General features: G+C 36.8%; 1 protein-coding gene across 4 annotated transcripts in view; it reads right to left on the bottom strand.

The window, feature by feature from the left end:
* ATL2 (atlastin GTPase 2) overlaps positions 1 to 22,447 on the bottom strand; it is a 67,914-nt gene that overhangs the window by 13,994 nt on the left and 31,473 nt on the right. For 3 of the 4 annotated variants that reach the window (XM_047851469.1, XM_047851471.1, XM_047851468.1), the window contains exons 2-4: positions 19,506 to 19,750; positions 3,328 to 3,462; positions 1,934 to 2,038 (exon numbers count right to left, since the gene is read on the bottom strand). In XM_047851469.1, the coding sequence (XP_047707425.1) occupies positions 1,934 to 2,038; positions 3,328 to 3,462; positions 19,506 to 19,706 (441 nt within the window). In that variant the 5' untranslated portion in view covers positions 19,707 to 19,750. The remainder of the gene's footprint in view (positions 1 to 1,933; positions 2,039 to 3,327; positions 3,463 to 19,505; positions 19,751 to 22,447) is intronic. The other variant, XM_047851470.1, reaches the window with a different exon arrangement.

The raw sequence follows: 22,447 nt of genomic DNA, 5'->3' as shown, positions 1-22,447 counted from the left end.
AACAGCAAAGAGAAAAGAGGATCTGTTTACCTTAGATCATTAGTACTTAGCACATGGACTCTTACTTAATAGATGCTCAATAATCATTTGTTGAAAGAATAAATGACAAGAGGATTTGTCATTTATTTATCAACCAGATAACTTATGTAAGGAAGAGAAATGTAGTCTCAAAGAGGAAGAAAACAATAATAAAAATAATTTTAACCTTTGTTATTTATTGTTTACAAAGCACTTTCTTATGCATTATCTCATTTAGATCTTATTTCTACCTCCACACAACAATCACAGCTAAGATGGACAAAATCCTCATTTTACAGATAAGAAAGTGGCTGAGTGGCTCTAAGCGGTTATCCAAAACCAGGCCTCCTACTATCATAAGGTTGAATATATAAACAAGAGAACACCAAGGTACAAGCTTCAGAACAGAGAATTCCCTTATATTATATTTTAAGGTAAGCTACAGAGCCAGCTAATTCGAGGGGCACCACGATTGGCTTCTGCCTGCCTCAAGGAAATGGCAGTTGTGTCACCTTGTAGGATTAAAAAAAAAAAAAGAAAAAAAGTAGAACAAAATGGAGAAAAGATACTCTAAGGGCTCCCCCCAAAGTATCATTTAATTGGTAGTGAGAGAGCTCCCAGCCCTATAATAAACAGAAGCCAAGCTGAAAAGTACTCCTTTTTTATATCAGAATAACATCCCAAATTCCCTTCCATTCTGACAGCTATTTCAAATTGAAGAAGGAAGGAAATGGGAACTTACAGAGACCAGACATATGTTCTGAATATTACCAGAAAAGAAAACCAGAAAGCATTACAAAAATTCCAAGACACTGTGACAGAATCGCTTATGATCTACCATCAGTAAGAAACCTCTATTATCTCAGAAGGAGCACATATTTCTAATATTTGCATACACACTTCTGGATACATCATCACCAGCTAGGGCTAACCACCTTGCTCAATAATTCATTTTTCAGTCAGAGAAGCATCAACCACAGATGATCTCACAAAGAGACAATAAAGAGATACAAAATGACATGTGGTGGTTTAATTCAGTCCATCAGTCTATATACAGAAAAGAGATGGCCTAGCTTGAAGAGACAAGAACCTGATACAATACCAAACACAATTAGAATATAGAGTAAGTGAAAACCAGAAGGGATTTTATTACCCCTTTCTAAATTAAACGGGTCCTGTAAGTCCTCAGTGTATCATAGAAACATCACATACATTTCCTAAGTTAAATATGAATTAATTCTTATGCCTCTATCACCATTAGTTCAAATAATCAAGTACTAGTTGTCATACATGTTAAGTTTAATTACTTGGGTTTTTTTTTTTTAGTTGGTTAGCCAAAATATAAAAGACATGTTGTACACCTTACTGTATCTGGGAACTACATGACTGAATTCAATTAAAAATAACATGCAATAGCGTTTCCTTTAAAAAAAAAAAAAAAAAAGGCATAGATGCTATGATGAAAAACCAAAGGGTTTATTACTTCCTACATAACCAAAGTATGAAATTTCACATTGTGAGCCAGAACAGTAAGCTTGAAATGTACACGACCAATGAGAAATGTAAATAACTCTGACTTTAATCCTTTTTTCTCGGGGGGGGGGGGGGGGGGGGCACCTGATTAAGCAGCCGACTTCAGCTCAGGTCATGATCTTACGGTTTGTGAGTTTGAGTCCCACATCGGGCTCTATGCAGACAGCTCAGAGCCTGGAGCCTGCTTCAAATTGTGTCCTCCTCCCTCTCTCCCTGCCCCTCCCCTGCTCACACTCTGTCTCTCTCTCTCAAAAACATTTTTTAATGTTTATTTAAAAAAAATTTTTTTAATCCTTTTTTCTCCAATGAAAAGGCATTTTGAGAAAAAGCAAAGGTATTAGGACTATCTGACCCAATCATAGCACAGCACTTCATGTCTCACCTGGACCGAGCTTGTCATGGTGCTCAGAGCGAATACCGTTGCGCAGTCTTTGATAGTTGACTGGCTATCAAAGGCACCCTGGGTATCCATTAGCAGCACAGCCACCTAGGAATATAAAAGTTTAAAATACTAAGTAAAATACTCATCAGTAATGACTATTAAAACCAAATTTAAAATGATAAATGTCATTTATAGCAGTATTATCAGCAATAGCCGAACTATAGAAAGAACCCAAATATCCATCAACTGATGAATAAAGATGTGTGTACACACTAGAATATTACTCAGCCATCAAAGAGAATGAAATCTTGCCATTTGCAATGATGTGGATGGAGCTACAGTGTATTATGCTAAGCAAAAAAAGAGAAAGACAACTAACTTATGATTTCACTCATATGTGGAACTTAAACAGAAGAAAGGAACATAGAAGAAGGGGGGAAAAAGAGAGGGAGGCAAACTGTAAGAGATTCTTAACCATAGAGAACAAACTGAGGGTTGATGGAAGGGAGGTGGGCAGGGGGATGGGCTAAACGGGTGATGGGTATTGAGGGCACTTGTTGGAGTGCCTGGGTGGCTCAGTCAGTTGAGCATCTAACTTTGGCTCATGTCATGAGCCGGTTCATGAGTTTGAGCCCGACATCAGGCTCACTACTGTTAGCACAGAGCCTACTTTGGATCTTCTGTCCCCCTCCTTCTCTCCCCCTCCCCTGCTTATGTTCTCTCACAAAAATAAAAACAAACTAAAACTAAATAACATTAAAAAAAAAAAGAAAAAAAAAGGAGGGCTGGGGCACCTGCATGGCTTAGTTGGTTAGGCATCCAATTCTCAGTTTCAGCTCAGGTCATGATCTTACAGTTCATGAGTTTAAGCCCCACATTAGGCTCCACACTGACAGACAGAGCCTGGTTGGGATTCTCTCTCTCTCTCTCTGCCCCTCCCCTTCTCTCTCTCTCTCTCTCTCTCTCTCTCTCTCTCTCTCTCTTAAAACAAATAAACTTAAAACTAAGGGAAAAAAAAGGAGAGCACTTGTGATGAGCACTGGGTGTTTTATGTAAGTGAGGAATCACTGAATTCTACTCCTGAAACCAGTATTATGCTATATGTTAACTAACTAGAATTTAAATAAAAACTTGAAACGAAACCAAACAAAACCCAGAGACAAATAAAAAAATATATAAGAAAATAAAATGAAATAATGTCAAAATCAGCAATTAAGTCAAGAAAAGTACTCTACGCTATGTATCTCACACATTTTGACATAATCCATAGATGTTAGGTTAAAGTTATTGGACATTAATAGCTCTGTGTTGTTTTGATCTTTAGTATGAGAAAACAGTTCAAAAAAGAATATGGAAGGAAAAAAAAACAGTAAAAAATATAAACAGAATTTTACTTTTGTTCCATTAGGTCTGTCAATCACAAATACTTCATTCCAGACTTGTATGCCTGTTGTTTCTCTTTCACAACCACCTCGCCATGTAAAGCCAGTCAACGGTTCATTGTTTCCACCAATCCAACTTTGAGAATCCTGTTAAAGTCAAGCATAAATGTAAAATAAAACACAAGAAATAAAGAACTGAGGAGAAGTGTAAGAAATCACCCATTGTTTATTTTATAGATGAGGCAAGGCAGGTAAGTAAGTCCAGCAAGATAAGATACACAGTAACAGTACGCAAGTAGTTACGAGAGCAATCCCAAATCCCACCTGAGGTGCTTTGTCTTAGAGAGATGCGGTCTCCTACAAACCCGAACCTTCTCAAATCTCAGATTTTTGCTGTCTAGATTTCTATATAAGTGAGGCCACACCCAGTTTTTCCCATTTTGGAAATTTCCTATGTTTAAAAAGCATAAAAAATAGATGCCAGCTATTGTGACATCTTCTTGTACAGATAAGCACAACTCAATTCCAGAGAGAATGGCTGTCAAAAAAGCACCGCTCTCTTAGAATAGCTTATACTAAAAATGCTTTTCACACTGCCTTAATTTTTCTCTTTAAAAAATATCTACTTTAAAAATAACCACAAGACTTGCTTGGACCTGATTCAAACAATTCAATTGTAAGAAGAAAAAAAAAAGTCTTTTTCAAAACCAAAAGGGAAATCTGAACTCACACTATTTTACTAGGCGGTGCTAACTCAGAGTAAAAATGATTGTTTGGCATGATAAGAGTATTGTGGGTAATACTAACAATAACATAGTTCTTATCTTTTAAAAACTCAAGTTTATGGTGAAAAATACGCTTCATATTTGCTTTAAAATATTGCAGCAAAAAACTAAAAGCACAGAGAGGAATACAGATGAAAAAAGATCAGCAAAATGTTGACACATCCAGTGGGATTCATGATGTTATTCTATCTTTGGATATGTTTAAAATTTCCCCCATAATAAAATGTTTTAACTAAAATCACAGGACTAGGGGCGCCTGGGTGGCTCAGTTGGTTGTTAAGCGTCAACTCTTGATTTGGGCTCAGGTCATGCATGATCTCACAGTTTGTGGGATCAAGCCAAGCCCCAAGTTTGCTTGGGATTCTCTCTCTCCCTCTCTCTCTGCCCCTCCCCTGCTCACACTCGCTCGCTCTCAAACACTTAAAATAACATAAATTAAATTAAATTAAATCACAGGGCTAAATGGCTCTAATTAAAAATTGTGAAATAATATGAAAATTAAAATACTTGTAAGATAATTTATCTGGAAAAGTAAATCTTGGACATAATACATGAGTACCTTTGACAGATATCAAGACCTCTCTATACTTTAGCATACTTAAAGCCCACACAACCTTTACTCAACGTACCCCACAGGAAAAATTCCTTTGTTTCAGAAATACTTCTGATAAGCTTAGATACATAGTTCAAAACAAATAACAAAACAACTCAAATTAGGAGTAAAGATGTTTAAGGTAGGCCCAACGAGGGATGTAGAAATTTATGAAAAACAGATAAGGCTGGGGAAAAAAAGTGCTGTCCAGGCCACCACCTAATGTGAAGATCAGCCTTAAACTTCCAACCATCTGTAATTATTCCACAAAACTCCCATCCCCAGTAGGTTACCAATTTTATCAATCACAAAATTCTCTTCTTCACCTTTCAGAACCTTCAACGTAAGGCCCTCATCTCTCTGTTGGTGACAAGGCTGCCTCATAGCACAACTCCATTCTCACTATATACTAAGGACCTGTGCTTCAGAAGGGACCCTTCACGGGGATTAGAAGATTAATGGTACCCCCTAAACAAGCCCAGTGGGGGCTGTGCCCCTGGACTATATTTTGGATGCTCCAAATAGATTTTCTTACACCTCCATGCTGTACTCTCCAACCCATTCTTCCGTAGTCATTTAATTTTCCCAACAAGCGATGGAATCATGCTACTGTCCTAAAAAAAAGCCATCTGTAGTTCTTCATTTACCTATAGAACTATCTGCAGATCTGTTGAACATAACCAACCTTTACTTTTCCTATCTCTGCTCCCAATATTCCCGATAGTCGCCCTAACACACACACATAATTCCTGTTGCTACCATACCTAAAAGGTCACTATTCCCAAATATTTAAGTTGTTTAGTATAGCTCTATCTTTTCTACCTGTTCTCTGCTTGAACTGAGCCAGCAATTCAAGAAACTCCCAACTTTTCTGAACTCTTAAAGAATATTATAACTACAGATGGTTATCTTTACACAGCTTTACATTGCACTTCTTGTGTGAGTCTTAAGAGCACAGGCTATAAATTCCACCTGTTTACCAAACTGCTCCTACCAAAGTATCTCAGCCCATTTTTGGCTCTCACATGTGGATTCTCATTCCGCTAACAATGGTGAAGTGGCACTAAACAAACTGATTATTTTTAAAAGGTCCAACCTACATAAATAACTTAAAAGAATCTACCCTGTTAGAGACATCTGTTTTCATTCTACCTTTTACTTATATTCTCATATAGGAGATAGAGAAATAAGATAAATAAGTTCCATGAAGAAGGAAGTTTTTTCTGTTTTTTTCCCTCAAAACATAGAACCACATTTCCATGACAATTACTGGCTTGTAGCAGGCACTCAAAATATTTGTTCAAGGGGTGCCTGGGTAGCTCAGTTGGATGAGTGTCTGACTTTGGCTCAGATCACGATCTTGTGGTTGGTGGTTCAAACCCTGCACTGGGCTCAATACTGTCAACGTGGAGCCTGCTTCAGATCCTCTGTCCCCCACTCTGCCCCTCCCCTGCTTGTGTGCACACACACGCTCTCTCTCAAAAATAAATAAAATGTTAAAAAAAATTTTTTTAGGGGCACCTGGGTGGCTCAGTCAGTTAAGCGCCCGACTTCAGCTCAGGTCATGATCTCACTCACGGTTCATGAGTTCGGGCCCCTCACTGGGCTCTATGCTGACAGCTCAGAGCCTGGAAACTGCTTCAGATTCTGTGTCTCCCTCTCTCTCTGTCTCACCCCTGCTCATGCACTGCACTTGCTCTCTCAAAAAGAAACATTATTCAATAAATGAATACATAAGAAATTTTAGTTATTAAGCTTCAATGTGTTCCTTTTTGAGCATAAGAAACATGGAAGAAATATCCCTCTTACTATTCTTCAAAATAATTACACAGACAAGACAGTAAAAATAAACTTTCAGAAGTAGAGATGATTGAAATCATAGGCTAACACGGTTGTTAATCTGACCCTCTCTAAAACGTTAAAAAGAATTGGTGTCCCAGGGGTGCCTGGGTGGCTCAGTCAGTTAAGCATCCAACTCTTGATTTCAGCTCAGGTCATGATCTCATGGTTGGTGAGTTCAAGCCCCCCCCGATGGGCTCTACACTGTCGGCACAGAGCCTGCTTGGGATTCCCCGCCTCTCTCTCTCCCTTTCTTTCTGCCCCTTATCACTCATGTGTGCTCACTCTCTCTCAAACCTAAACTTAAAAAACAAAAAACAAAAAAGCAAAAAAAACTGGTGTCTCAAAAAAAAATTAGTGTCTCATAAAAAAAAAAAATCTATTATCATCTTTTCTTAGTTTACCCTGTAACTAAACTGATCTGATCAGTCAATAAAAGGATCAAAGAAAAGGCAAATCAGAGAGCCTAGCTAATACCAACTAATAAGTTTTGCTATTTTTAAACCTGAAGTTAAGAAGTCTATCTCTGTATCATACTAAATACTGATAACTTACATAAAATGTGTTCATACATTCACTCAACAAATATTCATTGAACACCCTACCATGTGCCAGCTACTGTTCTAGGTTCTAGGGATACAGCAGTGCATAAGAACAAACATTCCTGCCCTCCAGGAGCATTCTAGTTAATTCTAGAAGCAGCCTCACTGATACTATTTGTCGTAAATTACTAAAAACAAATCTAAGAACCTGAAAAATAGTAATCTGGTACCATTTAGTACTGTGGAGGCACAAAAAAAGAAAAAAAAGCCTTAAAACTCAAAATTCCAAAAATAATCAGTCCTCCAGTAAAATTAAAAGGGAAGATCTTTTAGAATAAACCTCAATGGTAAAAAGTAATCTGAAAACACCCGAACTTGAAATACCACAAATAAACATAAGCCCTTGCCAAAAAGACTTACCAATGTAACTATCAACATAAGAACCCCTACCTACTCTAAATAGTAAGACACAAATTCTTACTTCACCATAGGAAAGATAACATTCCTTGGTAACAAAGTGAAACAACAGCTAGGTAAACTTTATCCAAAGGATAAAAAAAAAATGCTGATTGGAAGGGGTATGTGCCCCGCCCCCCCCATGATTACAGCAGCATTATCGACAATAGCCAAATTATGGAAAGAGCCCAAATGTCCATCGACTGATGAATGGATAAAGAAGATGTGGTATGATATTCAATGGCGAATATTACTTGGCGATCAAAAAGAATGAAGGGGAGCCTGGGTGGCTCAGTCGGTTGAGCATCTGTCTTCAGCTCAGGTCATGATCTTGTGGTTCGTGGGTTCGAGCCCCACATTAGGCTCTGTGCTGATAGTTCAGAGTCTGGAGGCTGCTTCAGATTCTGTGTCTCTGTCTCTCTCTCTCCCTGCCCCTCCCCTTCTCGTACTCTGTCTCTCAGAAATAAATACATGTTAAAAAAAATTTTTTTTAAAGAATGCCATCTTCCATTTGCAACAACACGGATGGAACTAGCATGTATTATGCTAAGCGAAACAAGTCAGTCAGAGAAAGACAAATATATGATTTCACTCATATATGGAATTTAAGAAACAAAACAGATGAATATAGGGGAAGGGAAGCATAAATGAGATAAAAACAGAGAAGGAAGCAAACATATGAGACTCTTAAATACAGGGAACAAACTGAGCGTTGTCAGAGAGGTGTTGGGTGGAGGGATGGGTTAAATGTGGGATGGGCATTAAGGAGGGCACTTGTTGAGATAAGCACTGGGTGTTGTATGTAAGTGATGAATCACTAAATCCTACTCCAGAAACCATTACTATACTACATGTTAACTTGGATTTAAATTTAAAAAAAAGAAAAAGAATATCTTAATCTTATAAATCTACCTCATTTAGGAAGTAGGTTATTAATAACACCCAAATGAGTGGATAGAAAAATATACACATTCTGACCACCAAGCATCATTTAGTGTTTTCACTTAAAATATGTAAGAATACTCCGCAAGTTCTAGAACAAATTAAGAAGCATTAGAGTCTTAAAACAGTTTAAAACTGTCTCACATCTTACCTACCCCCATGTCCAATTCCTCCCTTTAGGGCTACACAAATAGATAACATTATGACTGACCCAAGTCACAAGCTCAGACAAAGGACAAGTCTATTAACCTAGTTACGTACTAAAGAATTTTAAAAACTTAGTTAAAAGATGTCCTTGACTTTGAAGACATTATGCTAAGTAAAATAAGCTAGCCGCAAAATAACAAATACCTTATGATTCTACTCATAGGCAGTACCTCGAGTAGTTAAACTCATGGAGACAGAAGAAAATGGTCCATGGAGGGGGAGGGGAAAAATGGGAGTTTCATGGGTATAGAGATTCAGTTTGGGAAGGTAAAAAAGTTCTGGGACATTAAAAGAAAGGAAAACTACAGATCCATATATCCCATGAACACATATGTAAAAATATTCAACAAAACATTAACTAGTTAAATCTAACAACATTTATTAAAGAATTATCACCACAGCTAAATGGGACTTATTCCATGGAATGCAAGATGGACTCGATATTTAAAACATTAACAATATAATCAATCATATCAAGAAGCTAAGAAAAATCACATGTTCATCAATAGATACATAAGAAGCATTTGACAAAATCCAACATCCGTTCATGATAAAAAAAAAAAACCACAAGAAACAAAAGCAAACAAACAAAAAACCTCCCAACAGACTACGAATAAACAGGAACTTCAAAAAAACTCCTACAGCTGAAGTCATACATAATGGTGAGAACCTCACTGCTTCCTCCCTGAAGATTAAGAAAAGAGTAAGGATGTCTTACCACTTGTACTCAACATTGTACTGGAGGTTCTAACCAGGACAGTTAGCCAGAGGTACTTCAAAGAGAGAGTAGAGGTACTTAGATTGGAAAGGAAAAACTAAAACTGTATTTACAGGTGACATGATCTAGTATACAGAAAACTCTAAAGAATACACTAAAAAACTATCAGAACTAACGCAGGAATTGAGCAAAGTTGCAGGATACAAGATCAACATAAAAGAAATCAACTGTATTTCTATAAGCTTGCAATGAATGATCTTGAAAATGAAATTAAGAAAACAATTCCAAATGTAAAAGCATCAAAAAAGGAATAAATTTAACAAAAGAAGTAACACATACTCTGCAAATTATAAAGATCTAAATAAAGGGAAAAACATCCCATGTTCATGAACTGGAACACTTAAGATGGCAATACTCCTCAAGTTGATCTTTCATGTTCAACCCAATCACCAACAGAATCCCAGCTAACCTCCCATAGAAACTGACAGGCTAAATTTAAAATTCATACGGAATTGCAAGGGACCGAGAATAGACAAACTTACTACAGAGCAACAGTAATCAAGACAGTATGGTACTGGCATAAGAACAGACCTATATAGACCAATAAAATAAAACTGAGAGTCCAAAAATAAAATTGAGAGTCCAGAAATTAGTTTGATCAACTAATTTTCAACAAAAGTGCCAAGACCATTCAATGGAGAAAGAATAATCTTTCCCACAAATGCTGGACAACTGGATAAGCAGATATAAGAGAACTGAAGCTAGATCCTTATCTCATTTCATTAACATGATTATATACTAATGTATTATAATTAGTGAAATATTATATATTAGTATATATTCATATAATTATAGCATTGTAAGCCAAATGGTGGAAAACCCAAATATCCATTAACTGATAAAATGTGGTATATCTATACAACAGATTATCGGGTCTTAAAAAGGAATGAAACATGATAATGCTACAACACAAACCTTTAAAAGTGCTAAGTGAAAGAAGCCAATCACCAAAAGACCACATATTATATTTCATTTATATGTATGCACAGAATAGGCAAATCTATAAAAACAAAAAACAGACTGGTGGTTCCTTAAGACCAAAGGTTTGGGGATGGTGGAAGGGGAAGTGATAGCTAAAGGATACAGGTTTCATTTTTTTCACTGTGAAGGGAAAAAGGTGTTCTAAAATCGATTGTGGCGATGGTTGCACAACCCTGGGAATACACTAAAAATTCATGAAACTGTGTGGTTTAAGTGCATAGATTATATGGTATGTCAATTATATCTCAATAAAGCTGTTAAAAGAAAAAGAAAAAATCAAATATATTTAGTACACAAGCTTAACAAAGACTCCCAGTCATACAAAATCCACCCAATAACACTACAAAAGTCTAGGAGGAAAAGGAAGGTCCATTGGAGGTTCTGCTATATATCCATCTATAGTGCAATATGTCATAAACGCTATGGCTTAAATATGCTTTTTTTTTTTTAAAGATTTTTTATTTTTAAGTGATCTCTACACCCAATGCAGGACTCGAACTTACAACCAACCCCAAGATCAAAAGTAGCATTCTCTACCAACTTAGCCAGCCAGGCACTCCTAAACTTGCTTGCTTTCTTTTTTTTTTTTTAAGTTTATTTGAGAGAGAGAGAGAGAGAGAGAGAGAGAGAGAGAGAGAAAGCATAAGTGGGGGAAGGGGAGCGAGAGAGAATCCCAAGTAGGCTCTCTGCACTGTCAGTGGAGAGCCTGGTGCAGGGCTCGAACTCACAAAACAGGAGATTGTGACCTGAGCCAAAGTCACACACTCAACTGAGCCACCCAGGCACCCCTAAACTTGCTTCTTCATGAAAGGATTATGGTGAACATTATCCAAAGTATCTACAGAAAATGCATCCTATTAGTTCTTTTTTTAAAAATGTCTCAAATAGTGAGAACGAAACATTCTTGAAGTAAAACTCGTGAGTTAAGTAGTAAAACTGTCTGGGAGAATAAGGGAGGGAGGCAGGGGGTTAATGACTTTAAGAAAGTATTTCTTGGGGCATCTGGGTGGCTCAGTCAGTTAAGCATCCGACTCTTGGATTTTGGCTCAGGTCACGGTCTCCTGGTTGTGAGACTGAGTCCCATGTTAGGCTCTGCTCTGGGCATGGAACCTGTCTGGGATCCTCTCTCTTTCACCCGCTGCCCGGCCCTGGCTTCTACATGCTCGCTTGTTCTTCTCTCTCTCTCTCTCTCTCTCTCTCTCTCTCTCTCTCTCTCTCTCTCTCTCAAATAAATAAATAAATAAATAAATAAATAAATAAATAAAATAACGTATTTCTTCACCAGAGACCGTTAATATAAAAGAAATTTAAATTATACAAGACTGTTTAACTCCCTGAATGTCTTAAAACTGTGTTTGAGCAATCAGTGTTTATGTTAACCATCTATTACGACATCTTTTAATAGATGACCTAAATAGAATCAAGTACTTTAGAAATAGTAAATTTTAACTTAAAAGGAACAAAGACTTCAGAATGGAAAAACGTCTGTTAGAACAAATAATTTATGTTCTCTCAAGTCCCCATATGTGATGCCATAGTATCATATTTTTGATGAAAATACAAAACAGGCAGTACATACATTTGGGGCTTAAAGCTGGAGAGCTGTTTGAAAGACTACAAATGACACATTTTCAGGGAATAGATTCAGGAATGCACCTGAGAAAGCCTCTCCTAAGACAGTACTATAAGGACTTTGAACAATATATTGTAGACTCCTCTGCTTCTGCTTCCTCCAGCTTTGGCAACACTTGTTGAAGTTTTTCTAACTGAAATTACTCACACTAATTTTAAACCTGCACGTGAAAGAACAGATTAGTTTCAACGCAGAAATCAAAATCTAGGAGGAAAAGAAAGCCAGTGAGCTAATGGAAAAAAGGTAGTCCACAGTCCACATAACTTCTATACTCACTCCTTAGCTTATATTCAGGGATAAAAATAAGCGAACCAATTTTTATTTTCCTGACTTAAAATTCTGATCAAATTTGGCTGGCTTCTCGCATAGGCAAAAATAGTAATAATATAACACTTAAAATTTCCACAGCTTGTTACATAAGTTACATACATTGCTTCACATATAATGAGTGAAATTCACAAATGTGAATGCAGTTAAAGTAATAATTAAATGAATAAGCTATGTTTCTACAGTAAATATGGTAACAGTTTTATAAGCACGACCCTGTATAGAGTACAATGATGACCTAAAATTAACACAATGCATACCTATCAGAATCGCTAAAGTTAAAAACACTGACAATACTGTTCATAAGATGTATAACAAATTTAAGTCTCTTACATTGCTCAAGGAAGTGCAAATTGGTAAAACCACTTTGGAAAAAAATTGTGGCAGTCCCTAGTACAGTGAAATGGGCTTTATGAACCTAGCATTTCTACTCCTGGTTATATACCCAACAGAAATAAGTGATTATGTCACCAAGACTTGCACACAAATATTCATGGTAGGTTTATTCATAATGGACAAAAATTACAAACAACCCATATGTCTTTCAAAAGAAGGAGTAAATAAATCGGTATCTTCACCCAATAACCTACCACTCAGCACTAACAAACAACAATTACTGGATCATGCAATAACATGGATAAATCTCTTAGATTCAATGTTGAGTCAATGAAATCACACACAGGAGCGCATACTTTATGTAAAGTGCTTTATGTAAAAAGCTTTACATTTATGTAAAGCTCAAGGGTAGACCAAACTAATCTATAGTGACGTAGATCAGGATGGTGGTGGACTCTGAGTATTGGAGATAGTAATACTCGGCAGGGGAAATGAGAGAGCCTTCTAGAGTGCTGGTAGTATTCTCCTTCTTGATCTGAGTGGCAGTGGTTACAAAAAGTATAGGTACACAAAAATTTACTGGCTATCCTAAGATTTATGCACTTTATTATTATATGCAAGTTATACCACACACACAAAAAAAACAAAGAATAAAATGACCCTAGGCAGAACCTTTTAAAAATACTGTTCATCCTCTAAATACATTTCTTTCTTAAAAAAGGAACATGAAACAAACCAAGTTTGCCTTCATGCATTCACACATTTCTCACAAGCCCCACATCTCAGACAATGTTAGCCTTAGGAAAAAAAAAGGGTGAAATCAAGTTCAATATCCCATATGGCCAATTTGGAGATATTTGTGCTTTTGGCAAATTATATGTAGCAGCACATATGATCTTTAAAAACTGTTCTTACTCCTGATCTCTGGAAGCAGTTCTGGGAGCAGCTCTTTAAATAATAATAATAATAATAATAATAATAATAATATCATCTACAACTTCTCTTAAAATGTCTTTAGCAATTATATTATGAATGGGGTCAACACTCTTTACTCATTAAGCATACAGATACCAGTGGGCAGCAAAAAAGTTACCAAGCATGCACTCCTCTCGGGCTATCTCAACTTCTGAAGTAAACAGTGAAAAGTAAGCACTAACAACAACAACAAAAAAAAACAGTTTAGTGTAGATAAAGGATCAAACATCATTTTACATAGTAGTTTTAAGAATAAAGGCTTTAGAATCAAATTGCCTGGTTTATATCTCAGCCTCGCCACCTCCTTTGAACCTCATTTCCTCAACTATCAAGCTGAAATACTAACACTACTGCATAGGGTGAATGTGACTACTGAGGGAAATAATACCTATTTAATGTTCAGTAATCAGAATACCTAGAATTCAGTAAAGATTCAAAAACTGTTATCTTAAAAGATAATCTGGGGACACCTGATTCCTGATTTCTGCTCAGGTCATGATCTCAAAATTTGTGAGGTAAGTCCCACATCAGGCTCTGCACTAACTGCAAGGAGCCTGTTTGGGATTCTCTCTCTCCATCTATCTTTGCCCCTCCCCCACTTTATCAAATATAAATAAATAAGCTAAAAAAAAAAAAAAAGATAATCTGCACTTCCTCATGGAACAATACATCATCTTGGAAGTGCTCTTACCCAAAAGTCAAACCTGAGTCTGATCAAGTCCTTAGATTTAAATAACAATTTACAGCAAATTCAAAGGACAAAGGAACATGTAAAAATTACACTAATGGGATAAAATCAGCAAATCCAGACTGGGAAACTCTGTAAGACCAACAGTCAGTTTCTTCAACAAATAAACTGCTAACAAAAATAGATGGAGGGAAACCTAAAAAAAAAAGTTAGAAACACTTTAAAGACAACCAATCACAATGTGGACCTCATTTAGTTGGCTCTTGACTCTAAGCAAACTGTTAAAAATGAAAAAATTAAAATATCTGAGTCAACTGGAAAATTGATTCCATATATTAACCTTATATATACCTAACTTAAGGAATTATTTATTTTTATGTACGATATTACTGTAAGGTCCAAAAAACCTGTCATACTGAAATATTTACAAATGAGATGATATATCTGGACATATTCACAACAATATAAAAGGTATAGAGTGAGTTGGCATATAGATGAAATGAGATTGAGAGTTGATAACTGTAAATACATGAGCATTCATTATACTGTTATCTACTTTTACATGTGTTAAAAATTCTTCATAATAAAGTTATTTAAAAAAAAGAGAGAATGATACAAAAGTACAAGCAACTCTGTACACAATTCAGACTCTCTTTATCTAGCACGCCTGGGTGGCTCAGTCAGCGAAGTGTCTGACTTCAGCTCAGGTCATGATCTCAGGTTCATGAGTTCGAGCCCCGCGTCCAGCTCTGTGCTGACAGCTCAGAGCCTGAAGCCTGCTTCAGATTGTGTCTCCCTCTCTCTCTGTCCCTCTCCTGCTCACACTGTCTCTCTCTCTCTCTCTCAAAAATAAATAAATGTTAAAAAAAATTTAAAAAAAAACAACTATCTAGAAGAGATCAGTTAACAGCTCTCACCAATGCTTAGTGTTCAATATACCAAGTATTAACGTTTATATAATTTAATTCTACCAAATTCAGTTTTGACCTTCCTAAACCAACTCCTAAAACTGAAATTCCTTTACATGATAATTTGATCAGCATTTTTCTAATAATTCCTATTATTACAGGAGTTATCTACTTTGGAAGCTTGGGATTCACAAAAATCAGCTCACTAAAACTTATGAGATGAAAGCAAATATCCACTGACAGTTAAATGAATAAATAAAATGTGGTATAATCACATAGTGGACACCAAAGCAACAAAAATAATGAACGATCACTCCATGCGAAAAATGGGCACATTTCATAGATAGTTTAAAGAAATAAACCAAACACAAATTCTTATGACATGATTTCATTCATGTGAAGTTCAAAAACCAGTCTGGGGTACACAAGAGTTCAGAATAGGGGTTACCGTTTGGGGTTAGATATTAACCGGAAGGGACATAACCAGGTGGGGGGGGGACAGTTCTAGATCTTCATCTGGGTGGTGGTAATAGGGGTGTATACATATGTAAAATTTCAGCAAGCTATACACTTGAGATTTGAGTACTTTCCTATATATAAATTATACTTCAGGGAAAAAAAGGGAAATTCAAAATTAGAAATACATTTGCCTAAACTACATCCCCAACAACCAAATCAGCATTAGAAAGGGAAAGACACAGAATACTTGAGAGTCTATGTATCTATTTCACAGGGAAAAGTCTCCCTCCTTCCCAATACTGTCTTTCATCACAGATTTTCATCTCTTCTTGTGTAACTGCCTACTTTTACACATGAAATAGGATTTTTTTTAAATATGGACATAATAGATCTAACAGTTTGCATGTAAACTTTTAAAAATTGTTTTAATGTTTATTTATTTTTAAGAGAGAGAGAGCGAGCAAGCAAAGTAGGAGCAGAGAGAGGGAGACACAGAATCTGAAACAGGCTCCAGGCTCTGAGCTGTCAGCACAGAGCCCGATGAGGGGCTTATACTCACAAACCCTGAGATCATGACCTGAGCCCAAGTTGGATGCTTAACTGACTGAGCCACCCAGGCGCCCCTGCACATAAATTTTTATAATTATTTCATCTATAGCTTTTTAAGAAAGACTTTTACAAGTAATAAATATTCTACTTACAAATTGTTAGGTTCACTAACAACTTGAATTTTTGTGGTATTTCTCATATATGGCATTCATAGTAAATGTCCTAAGTGATATCTTTGGAAGTTCAAAAGGTCTTCTACATTATGAATCCAGTAAATCAGCAATTTTAGTCACCTTCTGTTATATTTCATGGTTAGAGTCTAACTATAGAATTAACTCCAACATACATAAGAGAATTTTATTCCAGAAAAAGGTTTAGTTCACCTCTTAAGCTTACAAAAGACTAATTTCTTTCCTCCTATACTTTAAAAACAACCTATTTTCAAAATATAAGTAGCAATTCAAAAAAAGAAAACTGTGTAGAAAGCTGTTTCCTTCACAAGAGAATGAGAACTAAAAGTCAGAATTTTCCCCTATAATTTAGAAATGTTTGGTAAATGTTTGGGTGGCTCAGTCAGCTAAGCATCTGGCTCTTGATTTCAGCTCAGGTCATGATCTCACAGTTTGTGGGTTGGAGCCCCACTCTGCACTCTGCGCTAGCAGCTTGGAACCTGCTTTAGATTCTCTCTCTTTCTCTCTGCCCCTCTCCTGCTCCTGCTGTCTCTCAAAAAAATTAAAATAAAAAAAAAAAGATTTGGTAAAAATCTCAGAATAGTCTTAGTTTTAAGAACTACTGAAGTTTTTGTTTGTATCCAACAGAAAAGAGCTCATGTTCATGTGCTCTTGTGTTACGATTACTAACTACTTAAAATGAAAACAGTCATCTATTTCTAAATCATATGTAAAAAATTTGTATTTAGCTTCTTTAGTGAACTACACCCTTACCCAGGTCAGTAAAAAGGACATATGAAGTCAATATAAGCCATGTTCATCTCCTACCTCCCTCAGCATCCCACCTTTGCAGGCAGATAGGTTAATGAAATAAATTCAAAACTATCTCCTTCTTTAATTTCATTCTCTTAGGAAAAGCATGACCCACCACCAAATCAGTGTAAGCTGAGGCATGTTATCCCAAAACTCAACAATGTTTAATGCCATTTTCAATTAACAGAATAAATTATTTATAGCATAAATTCTCTATGGAAAGCATATCAATGAAAATTAATAAAGATGTTTCAGCCTAGAAGCCACTAACCAGGTGTGTAACCTCACTCAGGCCCTCATAACCTTCCCGTGGCTTCAGCGTCTTCCCCAGGAAAAGAACTGCAAACACATGACACATGTGTGGACTGCTACTCTCCTCTGAACAACCACTACTAATTGATCAGAGATGGATTCAGAAATGGCACCTGAGGTGAAACTTATCTGTCATTGCTAGGCAAATGATCTAAGCTTCTTTCCCCTTTGAACATTCTGTCTGTGACCTACTTGGAATCAAATACATTTGCAGGAACAGCTCAGACACACATAAATATGATATAGACAAGCTTACTTAAGGAGTCAGAACCTCAAATATCATCTTTAAAGGCACAGTCTTTAAAAAAAAAATATGCCACTATTCATTTCTCTATTTCAGACGTAAAACTGTGGGAAATAATCAAGTCTAAATGGATGAAATACTGTATCTTTCTCAATTTGCTAAACATGTAAAATAGTGTCATTTAATATGAATTACATTCCTGATACTCAGGCATTCCTGATGATGCCTAAAGAGATCCCTACAAAAAGAATTTACTGAAAAGCTTCCTGGAAAATCAACTGTTACTTACCTTAAGGCAGATGCATACACACCCAGTTTCAGATTAATATAGAACTCATAAAGGTGAGCACCCTGACAAGAGCTTAATTACATAACTCTGTCAAAGTGTTATTTCTAGCATCTTCACGTGGCTTCTGAATGTCAAACGCCATGTAAGGAAAGCCCTTTCTTCTAAATGCTGCACTCCAAATTTCCAATTCCTTCTTCTTCGTCCCTATCAAATTCCCATTCCCTCACCCCAACTTTCAACTGTTAGAAAAACACTGATTTAAGTAAAATTATTTTTTGCTTTTTTTCAGAGGAAAAATTCCAAAGTCAGGAAGGGGGAGGGAAATAACAATTGCCTGGTACCATCAAAAAGTATTTGGAATCAAATGTAAATTTGATTTATATTTATTAAAAATAAATCAAGTATAAATTTATGGACAGAGGGAGATTCAATGATCAAAACAGAAAATAAGTGCTTATAGCAGGCTAGTTAATGTTAGGTGAGGGAGACATGGTAACCAAGAGAAGACCCATTCCTGACAGAAGTTAAACTAGCCAGGAAAAACAAGTAACTAAAGCAGTTTCAATGAAACAAATGACTAGTGCCATGAGAGTTGGGAGAAGGACATAATATAGTCTTAAAAATCAGAGAAGGCCTCGGGGCACCTGGCTGGCTCAGTCCTAGAGCATGCAACTCTTGATCTCAGGGTCATGAATTCAAGCCCCACACTGGGCGTGGCCCTACTTTAAAAAAAAAAAAAAAAATCAGGGAAGGCCTCCTATGAAAAGATCAGCCAAGGATATAGCAACATTTGAGAAATAACATGACACAGTTGAGGAATTGCAAAAACTACAGTATACCTGACACAGAGAAGCAAGATATGAAACTCAGAGATTATCGAAGACCAGGGAAGCCACACTAAGGAACCGGACTTTATCTCAAAATGTAATAGTCACTGAAGCTGACTTATTTGAAAGAGCACAGATGTACTTCTACAAAAGTCTCTATCAGCTTACTTCACCCATTATTGTAAAGGTGATCAAAAAAAGGGGAGGCGTGAAGAAATAACCAAAAGGGAGAGAACAGCGTATCAGAGGCTTTAAAATATACTCAGACACCTTGGGTTAGAGCTACAATGCCTGTAACATAGATGCTCAGTCACATGCATCCATATGGACTGCACGCAAAATGGAATTATGGAGATGAGGAAGAATCAAGAACTCAAACGAACTTAGATTACTGTCTTAACTGAGAAGTCTTAGCAAGAACTGGATTTTTGTAAAATGAAAGACACAGCTCTTACTGTGTTTTGTCTATTATTTTTAAACAGGGTTGGTTGGCTGTTTTTTGTTTTTAACTGGGTTCAATTTAAAAGACACTATTCACCTTGTTATACATATATCTAAGCATGAAGTCCAGTAGAAATGATTTCCCTTTACGAAAAGCTCCTGCCACGGATACCACTACTATGTTAAGATCTCGTATGTGTTCCTGTAGCAATATCTGCTCCAAAGCTTCTTCATCGAGCTCAAAGTTATGGTCATCTTCATGAGCAAGAACAATCTGTACTGGACATGGTTTCTTCATAACCTCATCAGAGTTTACTAGGTCATCATCTTCATGATTCTCACCTAAAATTAAAAAAAAGAGAAAAAGGTTACTTGAATTCCTGCATTACAAACTTCTCCTAAGGGATCACAACTAAAGCAAAATTTCACGTAACTTCCCCTTTGTTACAGATCGTCTGCAAAAAGTGATATTCAAGTACATATTGGATTTCTCACTCCCTCTATAGTAGGACCAAGAATATTGCTAAAATTTCCCACTATACACACAGATAAACACAATACTAAGTATAGCCTCTACTATTAAGTCTAAACAGCTAATTGTGAACAGTAGCTGTTTCTTAAGCACTGCATTATTCTATAAACAATTTCTGCTACTGTATGCACACTGAAACCAGATCTATGCGAGGGGAGGATGGGGGGGGGGGGTCAATTTTACCTAATAATTCAAATTCCAATTTTCCTGGTAGGCATTTCCTGGATATTATTCCAAGTTACAAAGATTAAAACATATGAATTGTAAACATTTTTCACTATGAAACTTAAATGGCTACGCTAGGGTCCTAAGAAGTTTCTAAAACCGACACTAGTGGTAAAGTTAATGAGTCCCTAATTTAGTAAGAGTAACCTAATAGTACAGCTTCCTTTATTAAAGCAAAGCACAGGATTGATGTTCTGTTGGAAAACACAAAATGAATAGTCAGTGAGGTACAGAGTTATATCCTATAGTTTCATCTGCCTCTGGGCTCTTACAGACCACAACTACCATTTCAAATTACCTAACTCCCCAAAACAGGTATATCAACTCTTCCTTTGTTCACCCAGCACACCAAAACAAGGTAATCTTTGCAGAACTTTACTGAATAGTAATGAAGAAATAACGATAAAACACACAACAGCAGGAGATGCCTGTGTCACACTGACAGCACAGAGCCTGCCTGGGATTCTCTCCCTCCCTCCCTCCCTCCCCCTAAACCTCTCCTGAGCACACACATGGTCGTTTGTTCTCTCTCTCTCTCTCTCTCTCTCTCTCTCTCAAAATAAATAAACACTTAAAAAAAGATATGCAACAGCAGAGACAAGTTTCTAAAGTTTAGGTTTCTGTCCTTTTAATAAAACAAAACAAACAAAAACACCTAATAGCTAATTTCAGAGACTTCTATCAGGCTTTCTTCCCTATCAATTGCTTGATCCCATGTAGCCAAATCACTGGTAGGGACCTTATCCTCCCCCACCCCAACATTTTTAAGAGACTGTCCCCTTGAGTCTGTCTACTAAATGACCCTTTGCAATCTAAGGAGACATACAGTATCTACTGTGTTCAGTGCAATGACAGTCCCTTCTCTCCCAGGAGACAGCCAGTCCACTGAGGAGTGGCATATTAGTAGCCAACACGGCAAGAATACCTTATCCAACTAACTACTATTCTTAAAGATTATACATCTACATTCATGGCTCTTTTTTTCCCCTAGAAAGAAATATCTAGCTTGTTTGATTTGCAAAAACTATGAGAGCCTTTTCTTCCATCACAAGGCACCTTTAACTGAACATAGCAAAAGCAGCAACACTATTTCAAAATGTGCTACAAACAGTGACAATATAAAGAGCAAGCAATTTCAAAGGAGAATCATTGGAAGTAAAAGCAATCAATATTTAATTAAAGATGATATTGTCACTTCCAGTTTCAATGGTATACAAATACAGAATGGTACCTAACTGGTCTCCCTTTTTGCTCCCTCCTTTAAACCAATCTAGGGGCGCCTGGGTGGCTCAGTCGGTTAAGCGGCCGACTTCGGCTCAGGTCATGATCTCGCGGTCCATGAGTTCGAGCGCCGAGTCGGGCTCTGTGCTGACAGCTCAGAGCCTGGAGCCTGTTTCAGATTCTGTGTCTCCCTCTCTCTGACCCTCCCCCATTCATGCTCTGTCTCTCTCTGTCTCAAAAATAAATAAAACGTTAAAAAAAAAAATTTAAACCAATCTAAATTCCACAGAGTAGTAACAATATAGATAAATGTGACTGTTATTAAATTACTCTCCTTGAAATCACTGTTACAGAGCATTAACAACTAAAATCCTACACTTACCTTATAAAATCCTGTACTCACTGCCAAATCTCTCCTGCCCCAAATACATTTGGTGCTACTCTTGCCTGTGTAAACTACGAATAGACAAGCTAGCCTTTTTTCGGATTCTTATGCTACTAAAGCTCTTTCTAGACTCATATTTCACTGAGGATATTCCTTTGTCTGGAATATTCTTTTCCATGTTGTTGCCCTAATCAACTCACGCTTATTCCTTAAGCCTCCGTTTAAACATCATTTCCTAAACGTCATTTCCTCAGGAATATCTTTCCTAAGGTTCCTAATCAAGTTTAGTCCTCCTATACTCCCCTAATCTGAATCTACCCATCATTTGAATATTTATGTAAATGCTTATTTATTATAGGTCTCCCCCTCTAGACTGCCAATCCTCTGTTTAAAACCCTCAATTAGCTTCCCACTGTAACCAGAAAATATACAGAAAAAAACAAAACTCTGAAGGTCCTGACCATGACCTCCACAGTCCTATGTGATCTGGCCCTCGCAATCGCAATCGGGACCTCTTTCTGTTCCTTGAACAGGTCAAACCTGTTTCCCACCTTAGAATCTTTGTCCTGTGTTCTCCCCTGTCTGGAATGTTCTGTCCCTAGAAACTCATGTGGCTTTATCTTCCATCATCTAGGTCTCAGCTCAAATGTTCTCGTAAGTGTGGCCTTCCTTGACC

This window comes from Prionailurus viverrinus, chromosome A3 (assembly GCF_022837055.1).
Source record: "Prionailurus viverrinus isolate Anna chromosome A3, UM_Priviv_1.0, whole genome shotgun sequence".
NCBI lineage: Eukaryota > Metazoa > Chordata > Mammalia > Carnivora > Felidae > Prionailurus > Prionailurus viverrinus.
This window is presented reverse-complemented; position numbering and strand designations above follow the sequence as displayed.